This window comes from Zonotrichia albicollis, chromosome 3 (assembly GCF_047830755.1).
Source record: "Zonotrichia albicollis isolate bZonAlb1 chromosome 3, bZonAlb1.hap1, whole genome shotgun sequence".
NCBI lineage: Eukaryota > Metazoa > Chordata > Aves > Passeriformes > Passerellidae > Zonotrichia > Zonotrichia albicollis.
The window spans coordinates 1,613,690-1,626,843 of record NC_133821.1 but is presented as its reverse complement, the minus strand read 5'-3'; the positions used below and the strand labels follow the sequence as shown (position 1 = coordinate 1,626,843).

Below are 13,154 nucleotides of genomic sequence, written 5' to 3'. Positions count from 1 at the left end.
ATCCCTGAGCCCTGGGAAGGAGGAATCCAGGGAATTCGGGCGCTCCCACCATTCCCACCTGGATTAAGGCGCCGACACTCATTCCCAGACGGAATCGGAGCGCCTGGAGCGTCAGGTGAAGTGGGAATTCGAGAAGCTGCACAAGTTCCTGTGGGACGAGGAGCAGGCGGTGCTGGCGCAGGTCCGGGAGGAGGCGGGCCGGAAGCAGGACCTGATCCAGGGCAAGATGGAGCAGCTGAGCGAGGCCAGCCAGGCCCTGCTCACCGAGGCCGCGCGGCTCCAGGCCGACTGCCAGCAGGACGACCTCACCTTCCTGATGGTAATTCCTGCGTTCCCCATGGTAATTCCCGCATTTCTGGTGATAATTCCCACATTTCCGGTAGCAATTCCCACATTTCCGGTGATAATTCCGGCATTCCCAGTGGTAATTCCCATATTCCCCATGGTAATTTCCACATTCCCGATGGTAATTCCCCATTTCCCATGGTAATTTACAAATTCTCAATGGTAATTCCCACATTCCCCATGGTAATTCCCACATTCCCAAAGGTAATTCCCACATTCCCAGTGGTAATTCCCACATTTCCGGTGGTAATTCTGGCATTCTCCATGGCAATTCCCACATTTCCGGTGGCAATTCTCACATTTCCGGTGGTAATTCTGGCATTCCCAGTGGTAATTCCCACATTCCCCATGGTAATTTCCACATATCCTATGGTAATTCCCACATTTCTCCATGGTAATTCCCACATTCCCGATGGTAATTCCCACGTTTCCCATGGTAATTCCCACATTTCACCATGGTAATTTCCAAATTCTCCATGGTAATTCCCACATTCCCCATGGTAATTCCCACATTTCCAGTGGTAATTCCCACATTCCCAATGGTAATTCCCACATTTCCGGTGGCAATTCCCACATTTCCGGTGGTAATTCCCACATTCCTGATGGTAATTCCACATTTTTCCATGGTAATTCCAATATTTTCCGTGGTAATTCCCACATTCCCCGTGGCAATTCCCACATTTCCGGTGATAATTCCCACATTTCCGATGGCAATTCCCACATTTCCAGTGGTAATTCCCACATTCCCAGTGGTAATTCTCACATTTCTCCATGGTAATTCCCACATTCCCGATGATAATTCCCCATTTCCCATGGTAATTTACAAATTCTCAATGGTAATTCCCACATTCCCCAATGGTAATTTCCACGTTTCCCATGGTAATTCCCACATTCCCCAATGGTAATTCCCACATTTCACCATGGTAATTCCGGCATTCCCAGTGATAGATCCCATATTCCCAATGGTAATTCCCACATTCCCCATGGCAATTCCCACATTCCCCACAGTAATTCCCACATTCCCCAGTGGTAATTCCCACATTTCCCCATGGTAATTCCCACATTCCCCACAGTAATTCCCACATTCCCCAGTGGTAATTCCCACATTTCCCCATGGTAATTCCCACATTCCCAGTGGTAATTTCCACATTCCCCATGGTAATTCCCACATTCCCTATAGTAATTCCCACAATCCCCATGGTAATTCCCACATTCCCCATGGTAATTCCCACATTCCTGATGGTAATTCCCACATTTCCCATGGTAATTTCCAAATTCTCAATGGTAATTCCCACATTCCCCAATGGTAATTCCCACAGTTCCCCATTGTAATTACCACATTTCCCCATGGTAATTCCCACATTCCCCATGGTAATTCCCACATTCCCGATGGTAATTCCCACATTTCTCCATGGTAATTTCGACATTCCCAGTGGTAATTCCCACATTTCCCAGTGGTAATTCCCACAATCCCCACCGTAATTCCCACCGGGATCCCACTTCCACCTCCCCCATGAGATCCATGGAATTCCAGCGGCATCCAGGATCTGATCCCTCTTTTTCTTTTCTTTTCCAGACCCACAAGAACCGCAAGCGGAGGTAGGTCCTGATCCCGTCATATATTCCCATATCCATGGAATTCCCAAATCCATGGGAATTTGGGAATGGCTGAGCCCTTCCCAGTGGCTGAAGTCCCTGCTCCACAAAAATTCCAGCGTCTCCTGGGTGTTCCAGGCAGGATGGCGGGGACACAAAGCGGAATTTTCAGGGTTTGTGGGAAGCGTTAAATCCCAGATTTTGTGGGAATTTGAGGGAGGATAAACTTGGGACATGCCGAGTGCTTCATCCCGATTTTTTCTCCGCGGTCATTCCTTGCTCCAGGATCGCCTGCACGGCCGAGGAGCCGGAGGCTGTTCCCTCGGGATTGCTCCTGGATGTGGCCAAATACCTGGGATCGCTGCAGTACAACGTGTGGAAGAAGATGCTGGACACCATCACCACCGGTGAGGAGCCGGGAATGTCGGGAATGGGGTTTTCCAGGGGGTGGAAAAATGGGAAATGCATTCCCAATGGAGACAGGTTTTTCCTTAAAATGGTGGTGGTGGGGTTTGGAAAGATGGGAAATGTGGAAGTGGATTCTTCCCTAAAAATGGTGATGGGTTTGGAAAGATGGGAAATGTGGAGAGGGATTCTTCCCTAAAAATGGGAAATGTGGGTCTGGAAATATGGGAAATGTGGAGAGGGATTGATCCCTAAAAATGGGAAATGTGGTTCTGGAAAGATGGGAAATGTGGAGATGGATTCATCCCTAAAAATGGTGGTGATGGGATCTGGAAAAATGGGAAATGCAGTGGTGGGGTCTGCAAAGATGGGAAATGTGGAGATGGGATTCTTCCCTAAAAATGGTGGTGGTGGGGTTTGGAAAGTTGGGAAATGTGGAGAGGGATTGATGCCTAAAAATGGGAAATGTGGGTCTGGAAAGATGGGAAATGTGGAGATGGATTCTTCCCTAAAAATGGTGATGATGGGAAATGTCGAAATGGAATCATCCCTAAAAATGATGTCGGTGGGTTTGGAAAGATGAGAAATGTGGAGAGGGATTCTTCCCAAAAAGTGGTGGTGGATCTGGAAAGATGGGAAATGTGGAGATGGATTCTTCCCTGAAAATGGTGTTGATGGGATCTGGAAAAATGGGAAATGCAGTGGTGGGGTCTGGAAAGATGGGAAATGTGGAGAGGGATCCTTCCCTAGAAATGGTGATGGTTTGGAAATATGGGAAATGTGGAGATGGGATTGGGGATTGGGGAAGTGAAGGGACGGGTTTGTTCCTCAGAAAGGGAAACTTGGGAATGTGCATTTGGCAGGGGTGATGTGGGTTAGGGACAAATCCATGGACAGGGATAGATGGATGGATCCAAGGAATAATGGACAGATCCATGGATGGATGGATGGATGGATGGATGGATGGATGGATGGATGGATGGATGGAGCCGTGGAGGGATCCATGGATGGATAGATGGATCCATGGATGGGGTGGATGGATGGATGGATCCATGGTTGGATAGGTGTGACTGGATGAATGGATGGATAGGAAGGGATGGATGGATGGATGGATGGATGGATGGATCCATGGAAGCATCAATGGATGGATGGAGGGATTCATGGAAGAATCCATGGATGGAGGGTCAGATGGAAGCATCCATGGAGGGATGGAGGGAGGGAGCCATGGATGGATCCGTGGATGGATGGATCCAGGGATGGACAGATGGATGGATCCGTGAATGAAGGGATGGATGGATGGATGGATGGATGGATGGATGGATGGATGGATCCATGGATCCATGGATAGAGGGACAGATGGAGGGATCCATGGAAGGATCCATGGCTGGATGAAGGGATGGAGGGATCCATGGATGAATCCATGGAAAGATCCATGGATGGATCGATGGATTCGTGAAAGGAACCATAGATGGATGGATGGATGGATGGATGGATGGATGGATGGATGGATGGATGGATGGAGGGATCCTTGGACGAATCCATTGAAAGATCCATGGATGGATGGATGGATTTGTGAAAGGAACCATAGATGGATAGGTGGATGGATGGATGGATGGATGGATGGATGGATGGATGGATGGATGGATGGATGGAGGGAGGTATCCTTGAATGGATCCATGGAAGGATCCATGTAGGGATGGAAAGGATCCATGTGTCAATGAATCCATGGGCAGCTCCACGGAGGGACGGACAGATCCCTACCGAGCTGCGAACTTCCCCCAAACCCTTCCCGTTCCCCGCAGTCCCCTTCAGCCTGGACCCCAACTCGGCCGCGGGCTGGCTCTCCGTCTCCGAGGACCTCTCCAGCGTCTCCCTGTGCGGCTACAAAGCCTCCGTGGAGAACCCGGAGCGCTTCACCTCCGCGCCCTGCGTCCTGGGCTCCCGCGGCTTCTCCGAAGGCTTCCACACCTGGGAGGTGGACCTGGGCGGCCTCACCAACTGGCGGGTGGGCGTCTCGCGGCCCCCCAGGGGCTCCCACTGGAGTTACCACCACGACACCCGCTCCGGTTTCTGGTACATCTACCACCTGCAGGGCAAGGACGAGTGCCGGGCGTCCAACGCCGTGCGCTCGCAGACGGCGCCGGGCAACATCCGGCGCGTCCGCGTGGAGCTGGACTGCACCGAGGGCGAGCTCTCCTTCTACGACGCCGACCTGCAGAGCCACATCTACACCTTCCACGAGAAGTTCGGCTGCGCCGTCTTCCCCTATTTCTACGTGGGCAACACCCAGGGCGATTCCAACGCCAAGACGCTCCGGATCTGCCCGCTCCGGGTTCGTGTCCTTGAGGATGTCCCGACCTAGAATGTCTCCTTTCCTCCTGGTGGGGTTCTCCAGCTGCTTTTCCAGGGAAAACAAAAAGAGGGAAGGGATAAAAATGTTTGTGTTATCAAACGAGCAGGGATAAAAATGTTTGTGTTATCTCAGGTTTTTATCGTTATTAAATATTAATAAACATGAGGAATATTATTGATTTATCTCTCCTCGCTGTGTGGTTCTGTGCCCAAATCCCAAATCTTCCTGAAGTCCATGGATCCAAGCTGGGAATGCTTTGGGAGGAAGGGATTTCTCTGACAAATAAGGAATTCAAGGATTTAGGGGCTTTTTTCCGCAGTTTTCAGGGATTCAGGAATCCCTGCTGTGATCCTTATCCCAGTTCTTGGAATGGGAAAATCCCACGGGATTTGGCTGGATGAGGATTCTCCCTGTTCAGGACAGCACAAAAAGGCAACCACCAGCAGAACTCCCATCCTTCGACCCTGTATTGAATTTTATTAATAATTTACTAAATTTATTTAACTGTTTTATAAAAAAATAAAATAATTTAATAAATCTATTTTTATCAAATCCCGGAGAATGGGAAGAAAAGCAAAGCTGCCCTGCCAGGCCTCCCTATGGAAAACCATCAATGGGAGCATTCCTGGGAGCATCCCACCTCCTCCATCCTTTTCCCCACGGCTTTATCCCTCCAAGGGTTTTTTCCTCAGAATTCCCAGCTCTGGGAATCCAGTGAAGATGCATCATTGGTGTTGGGAAAAGGAGGAAATCTGGAATTTTTGCCCAGAGTTAATCCCGCCCAATTTTTTTTTTTTCCAAATCCAGGTGAGTCCTTGGGATTTCAGGTGATTCCATGGGGGAAGGGAAGGGGCCTGGGTGGCCCTTCCTGCTTTTTTCCTGCTTTTTTCCTGCTTTTTTCCTGCTTTTTTTCCTGCCCGGATTCCGACGGGAGCGGGTGGTTTCCATGGTTTCCCAGCATTTGCTCGGGAAGCTCCTCGGGAACAGGAGAGGGAGGAGGGAGAACAAAAGGGAGAGGCTGGAGCTGGGGGCGACCCCGGGATCCTCCCACGGCGAATCCCTGGATACGGCAAAGGAGGGAAAAAAAGGGATTGAAGCGTCCCAAATCCCTGTGTCCCATCTCCATCCATTCCTCCATTCCATCCCCTCCCATTCCATCCCATCCCATTATTCCACCCCATCCCAGTCCCAATCCCAATCCAGCTCCATCCCAACCCCAATCCCATCCCACCATAATCCTGCACAGCCATCCCAATCCCAATCCTGATCCATCCCAATCCCATCCCAATCCCAATCCCATCCCAATCCAAATCCCAGTCATGCTCCATTCCAATCCCAGTTCCTTCCCATTGCACCCCAATCCTGCATTCCCACCCAATCCCAATCCTGCTCCATCCCAATACCAATCCCAACCCCATCCTATCCTACCCCAATCCTTCATTCCCATCCCATCCCACCCCAATCCCAATCCTATCGCAATCTCAATCCTATCCCATCCCAATCCCATTCCCATCCCAATCCTATCCCATCCCAATCCTATCCCATCCCATCCCATCCCATCCCATCCCATCCCATCCCATCCCATCCCATCCCATCCCATCCCAATCCTGCAATCTGATCCCAATCCCACCCCAATTCCAATCCCAATCCCATCCCATCCCAATCCTGCAATCCAATCCCAATCCCAATCCCAATCTCAACCCTATCCCATCCCAATCACATCCCACCCCACCCCAATCCTGCAATCTGATCCCAATCCCACCCCAATCCCAATCCTGATCCCAATCCCAATCCCATCCCAATCCCAATCCCAACCCCGATCCAAATCCAGCTCTATCCCAACTCCAATCACATCCCACCCCAATCCTGCATTTCAATCCCAGTCCTGCTTTATCCTAATCCCAATCCCATCTCATCCCATCCCATCCCATCCCATCCCATCCCATCCCATCCCATCCCATCCCATCCCATCCCATCCCATCCCATCCCATCCCATCTCATCTCCATCCTGTCCTATCCTATCCCATCCTGTTCCCATCTCCATCCCAGCCCATCCCATCTTCATTTCCATCCCATCCTGATGGCATGCCACCCCAATCCTGCATTCCGATTCCGTCCAAATCCCAATAGCCCATCCCCTTCCCATCTCCATCCATCTCTATCCCTTCTCTCCATCCCATCCCTTCCCCCAATCCTAATCCCAATCCCAATTCTACAATCCCAATCCCAATCCCATCCCATTATGCCATCCACTTATTCCATCCCATCCCCATCCGACCCCAATCCCATCCCAATCCCAATTCCAACCGCAATTCCAATCCTACTCCATTCCAATCCCAATGCCAACCCATCCCATTACCTCATCCCATTATTCCATCCCATCCCTATCCCATCCTGTGCATCCCATCCCATCCCCAATCCCAATCCTGGTCCATCCCAATCCCATTCCAATCCCTACCTCAGTCCCAATCCCAATTCTAATCCCAATCCCAATCCCAACCCCAATCCTGGTCCATCCCAATCCCAATTCTAATCCTAACCCCAATCCCATCCCAATCCCATCCCAATCCCAATCCTGGTCCATCCCAATCCCAATTCTAATCCCAATCTCAATCCCATCCCAAATCCCATCCCAATCCCAACCCCAACCCCAATCCTGGTCCATCCCAATCCTGGTCCATCCCAATCCCAATTCTAATCCCAATCTCAATCCCATCCCAATCCCAACCCCAATCCTGGTCCATCCCAATCCCATTCCAATCCCAATCCCAATCCCAATCCCAATCCCAACCCCAATCCTGGTCCATCCCAATCCCAACCCCAATCCCAATCCTGGTCCATCCCAATCCCAATCCCAATCCCAATCCCAACCCCAATCCTGGTCCATCCCAATCCCAATTATAATCCTAATCCCAATCCCATCCCAATCCCAACCCCAACCCCAATCCTGGTCCATCCCAATCCCATCCTAATCCTAATCCCAATCCCATCCAAATCCCAATCCCAATCCCAATCCCAATCCCAATCCCAATCCCAATCCTGGTCCATCCCAATCCCAACCCCAATCCCAATCCCAATCCCAATCCCATCCCGTCATCCCATTATCCCATCCCTCTGCCCCATCCTGATCCTGCTCCCTGTCCCACATCCCGACATTTCCCACCACCCCAAAATCCCAGCACTTCCCAAAATTCTGAGAATCCCAGCCCCAGTTTTGGCACATTTGGGATGTGTTTGGGAATTTGAGGCCTGGGATTTTTTTCCTTCTTTTCCTGGAATTTTGGAGGATAAATGTGGGGGAAACACTGGGGGGGTCGAGGGGATCCTCTGCACCTTTTCCATCCCAAAATTTAGGATGGAATTCCTGGAATTCCAGCTTGGAAAAAGAGGATTCTTGCTTGGAAGGGTCTCACTAATTTTTATTTTTATTTTTATTTTTATTTTTATTTTTATTTTTGTTTTTGTTTTTGTTTTTATTTTTATTTTTATTTTTATTTTTATTTTTTATTTTTACATTTATTTTTATTTTTATTTTTTAATATTTATTTTTATTTTTATTTTTAATTTCAGTTTTATTTTTAATTTTTAATTTTCTTTTTTAAAATTGTTTTCATTTTTTAATTTATTTTGCTTTTGAGTTTTAATTTCTAAATTTTAAATTAATTTTATATCTTAGTGGGTTTTAAAAAAAGATTTTATTAATTTTTTTTTTCCTTCTCTAGGCTTTTATTTCATCTTTAATATTAAAATAGTTATATTTCTAAAAGAGTAATTAATTTTTATGTTATGGACTGGTATTTTCACTCTTATTGTAAAACTGTTTTTTTTCCTTTTTTATTTTTTTTTAGACTTTCATTTTAGCTTTTAATTTGATTTTTTATTCCCATTTTTATATTTACCTTCATTATTCCTTTTATGTTTACCTTAATTTAAAATTTTAATTATTTGTGTTTAAATAAATTATTTACTTATCTTTTTATATTTATTCTATATATTATTTTGCATTTTATATTTAATAGAATTATTTTATATCGATTCAATCATAACTATTTATTTAACATATATTTTTTCGTTTATTTTGAATTTATTTTCTATTTTTTGGGGGGGTTGTATTTATTTTTATATTTGTTTTATATCACATTTTTAGGGGGGTTTATGTTTATATTTATTTTATATTCATTCTCTATTTTTAAATATTTATTTTATATTTATATTTGCAATTATTTTAAACTTATTCCATATATATTATTACATTTATTTTAAATTAATTTCATATTTATTTTTGCATTTAGTTTAAATGTATTTTCTATTTTAGCATATATTTAAAAAATTATTACACATTTATTTTTATTAATTTCCCCCGTATTTTTCCCACATTTCCCCCATCCCGTTCTCCCGTTTTTATCCCGATTCCCAACAAAATTCCCGTCACTTTTTTCCCATTTTTCCCACAATTCCCGCCCCATTCCCGGGATCCCCCCGGACCCACCCGGGATTCGGGGCGGGGCCTCCATCGCCGGCTGCTCATCGATGATGTCATTTCTGACCAATCAGCGCCCGACACCGTGACTTTGCCCCGCCCCTCCCCTCCCTCCCAGTACCCGGAGCATCCCAAGGTTTTGGGGGATTTGGGGGATTTTTGGGTGGATTTGGGGGATTTTTGGGGTAACTCGGGGAGGTTCTTCGGGAATTCTGGGAGCCGCTGGAATTCCCAGGGACAGGAATCATGGAAAGGGATTGGTTTGGGTGGGAAAGGAGCTCGAATCCCGCCCATTCCAACCCCGGCACCTCCCGCCACAATCCCAGGCTGCTCCAGCCTTTCCTGGGAGGATCCCAGGGATTCTCTGGGAATTCCAGCCCAGCCAGGAATCCCTTCCCAAGATCCCACCATCCCAAGCTCCCCTTTCCCACTGGAAGCCATTCCCTGCCTCCTTCCATCCCATTCCCAAATCCCAGCTCTCCTGGAGCCCCTTTGGGATGGGGAAGCGGCTCCAAGGATTCCCTGGATCCTTCCCTGATCCAGCTGCACATTCCCAGCTCTCCCAGCCCTGGATCCAGCCCCATCCCGTCTCCTCCTTGAGAAGGAATTTCGGGATCCAGGGATTCACTGGGAATTGGGGACTTCAGGGAGGGTCTCCCTTCCCTTTTCCATCCCCCAAAATTCCATAAAAATCCCTCGGGATGGATCCTGAGTGTCCTTGATCCCAGAATCCCGGCATGGTTTGGGATGGGATCCATGGACCTTCAATCCCATCCCAGGGACACTTCCCACCATCCCAGGGTGCTCCAAACCCACCCTTGGACACTGCCAGGGATTCTCTGGGAATTCCAGCCCAGCCTTAAAAAGCCACTCCTGAAATGTGGGGACAGAAGCCACCTCCAGGTGTGACCATCCCAGAGCCATTCCCAGCTCCAGGATTTGATCCCAAAATCCATCCCTAAAAAAGCCACTCCTGAAATGGGGACATGAGACCCTCCCAGTGTTCCCAGAGCCATTCCCAGCTCCAGGAGATGATCCCAAACTCCATCCCTGAAAAAGCCACACCTGAAATCCGGGAGCCACCTCCAGGTGTGACCTTCTCAGCCATTCCAGGCTCCAGGATTTGATCCCAAATTCCATCCATGAAAAAGCCACTCCTGAAATTCAGGAGCGACCTCCAGGTGTGACCCTCCCAGTGTTCCCAGAGCCGTTCCCAGCTCCAGGAGATGATCCCAAAATCCTTCCCTTAAAAAAGCCACTCCTGAAATGGGGACATGGAGCCACCTCCAGGTGTGACCGCCCCAGAGCCATTCCCAGCTCCAGGATTTGACCCCAAAATCCATCCCTAAAAAAGCCACTCCTGAAATGGGGACATGAGACCCTCCCAGTGTTCCCAGAGCCGTTCCCAGCTCCAGGATTTGATCCCAAAATCCATCCCTAAAATAATCCACTCCTAAATTCAGGGACATGGAGCCACCTCCAGGTGTGACCCTTCCAGTGCCATTCCCAGCTCCAGGATTTGATCCCAAAATCCATCCCTAAAAAAGCCACACCTGGCATGTGGGGACAGGAGCCACCTCCAGGTGTGACCATCCCAGAGCCATTCCCAGCTCCAGGATTTGATCCCAGACTCAATCCCTAAAAAAGCCACTCCTGAAATCCGGGAGCCACCTCCAGGTGTGACCCTCCCAGTGTTCCCAGAGCCGTTCCCAGTTCCAGGATTTGATCCCAAACTCCATCCCTAAAATAATCCACTCCTAAATTCCGGGACATGGAACCACCTCCAGGTGTGACCCTTCCAGTGCCATTCCCAGTTCCAGGATTTGATCCCAAACTCAATCCCTAAAAAAGACATTCCCAGCTCCAGGATTTGATCCCAAAATCCATCCCTAAAAAAGCCACTCCTGAAATGGGGACATGAGACCCTCCCAGTGTCCCCAGAGCCATTCCCAGCTCCAGAATTTGATCCCAAACTCCATCCCTAAAAAAGCCACACCTGGCATGTGGGGACAGGAGCCACCTCCAGGTGTGACCATCTCAGCCATTCCCAGCTCCAGGATTTGATCCCAAACTCCATCCCTAAAATAATCCACTCCTAAATTCAGGGACATGGAGCCACCTCCAGGTGTGACCGTCCCTAAAAAAGACATTCCCAGCTCCAGGATTTGATCCCAAACTCCATCCCTGAAAAAGCCACACCTGAAATCATGGACCCACCACCAGGTGTGACCGTCTCAGCCATTCTGAGCTCCAGGATTTGATCCCAAAATCCATCCATGAAAAAGTCATTCCCACCTCCAGGATTTGATCCCAAAATCCATCCCTAAAAAAGCCACACCTGAAATGGGGACATGAGACCCTCCCAGTGTCCCCAAAGCCATTCCCAGCTCCAGGATTTGATCCCAAACTCCATCCCTGAAAAAGCCACACCTGAAATCATGGAGCCACCTCCAGGTGTGACTGCCCCAGCCATTCCCAGCTCCAGGATTTGATCCCAAAATCCATCCCTAAAAAGGACATTCCCAGCTCCAGGATTTGATCCCAAATTCCAACCCTAAAAAAGCCACACCTGGAATGTGGGGACAGAAGCCACCTCCAGGTGTGACCCTCCCAGAGCCATTCCCAGCTCCAGGATTTGATCCCAAACTCCATCCCTAAAATAATCCACTCCTAAATTCAGGGACATGGAGCCACGTCCAGGTGTGACCGTCCCTAAAAAAGACATTCCCAGCTCCAGGATTTGATCCCAAAATCCATCCATGAAAAAGCCACACCTGGAATGTGGGGACAGGAGCCAGCTCCAGGTGTGACCCTCCCAGAGCCATTCCCGGTTCCAGGATTTGATCCCAAAATCCATCCCTTAAAAAACCACTCCTGAAATCTGGGACATGTGACCCTCCCAGTGTCCCCAGGGCCATTCCCAGCTCCAGGATTTGATCCCAAAATCCATCCCTAAAAAAGCCACTCCTGAAATCAGAGAGCCACCTCCAGGTGTGACCGTCCCAGTTCTCCCAGTGCCATTCCCAGCTCCAGGATCTGATCCATGGCCACCAAGGCCACCAGGAAGGGGGTGCTGCCCGGAGCTGGGATTCCGGGAAGGGCCTGAATCCCGGGATTCTCAAAGGAGCCGCCGGTGCCAGGCACGGCCAGGCCGTCCCCGGAGCCACTCAAGGGCTCTTTGTCCCCAACTTGGCCGCTGGGATTTGACCCTTTCCCGGCCTTTGTCCCTCTGGAATGCGCTCCAGCAAAATTCCCACGGGAATCCCAAATCCTGCTGGCTTGGAAGCTGGTGGGGAAAGGATCAGAAATTCGGGAATTTCAGCGGGATGTCCCTTCCATGGAATTGATGGATCATGGAAGGGTTTGGGGTGGGGATGGTCCTTAAATCCCACCCCAAGGATGCTTTCTGCAATCCCATGTTTCTCCAATCTCCATCCAACCTGGAATCGAATATTTCAGAGCCAGAATTCACCCCAAAAATTCCAACGGGGATATCCCGTCCTTCCCAATATCCTGCCCCCCAAAACCCACCCTAAATCCCTTTTCCAGAGCGATTCCTGTTCCCAAAATGAAGAAATCCGGATCCTAAAAATACCGGGATGATTCCCAGAGGTGCCGGCAGAAAATAGGCCGGGATGAGGTGGATTTGGACAAGGAGAGCCGAAATACCCCAATTCACCCCAAAATTCCAACGGGGATATCCCGTCCTTCCCAATATCCTGCCCCCCAAACCCACCCTAAATCCCTTTTCCAGAGCAATCCGTGTTCCCAAAAACGGAGAAATCCGGATCCTAAAAATACCGGGATGATTCCCGGAGGTGCCAGCAGAAAATAGGCCGGGATGAGGCAGATTTGGGGAACAAGGGCAGGAATTTCCCAATTCACCCCCAAAATTCCAATGGGGCCATCCCGTCCTTCCCAATATCCTGCCCCCCAAACCCACCCTAAATCCCTTTTCCAGAGCGATCCCTGTTC

General features: G+C 48.9%; 1 protein-coding gene and 1 long non-coding RNA gene across 3 annotated transcripts in view; one reads left to right on the top strand and one right to left on the bottom strand.

The window, feature by feature from the left end:
- Nucleotides 1–4,741, top strand: part of TRIM35 (tripartite motif containing 35) — a 20,494-nt gene extending 15,753 nt beyond the window's left edge. Inside the window, exons 4-7 of one of the 2 annotated variants that reach the window (XM_074536363.1) lie at nucleotides 89–319; nucleotides 1,922–1,944; nucleotides 2,227–2,348; nucleotides 4,149–4,741. In XM_074536363.1, coding sequence (XP_074392464.1) covers nucleotides 89–319; nucleotides 1,922–1,944; nucleotides 2,227–2,348; nucleotides 4,149–4,708 — 936 coding nt within the window. In that variant the 3' untranslated portion in view covers nucleotides 4,709–4,741. Of the gene's footprint in view, nucleotides 1–88; nucleotides 341–1,921; nucleotides 1,945–2,226; nucleotides 2,349–4,148 lie in introns of both variants that reach the window. The other variant, XM_074536362.1, reaches the window with a different exon arrangement.
- LOC141728415 (uncharacterized) lies at nucleotides 4,247–13,154 on the bottom strand. The gene is made up of 3 exons (XR_012579316.1): nucleotides 9,189–13,154; nucleotides 5,340–5,759; nucleotides 4,247–4,741 (listed from the first exon to the last, which is right to left on the bottom strand). It is a non-coding gene; the product is annotated as an uncharacterized LOC141728415 (long non-coding RNA).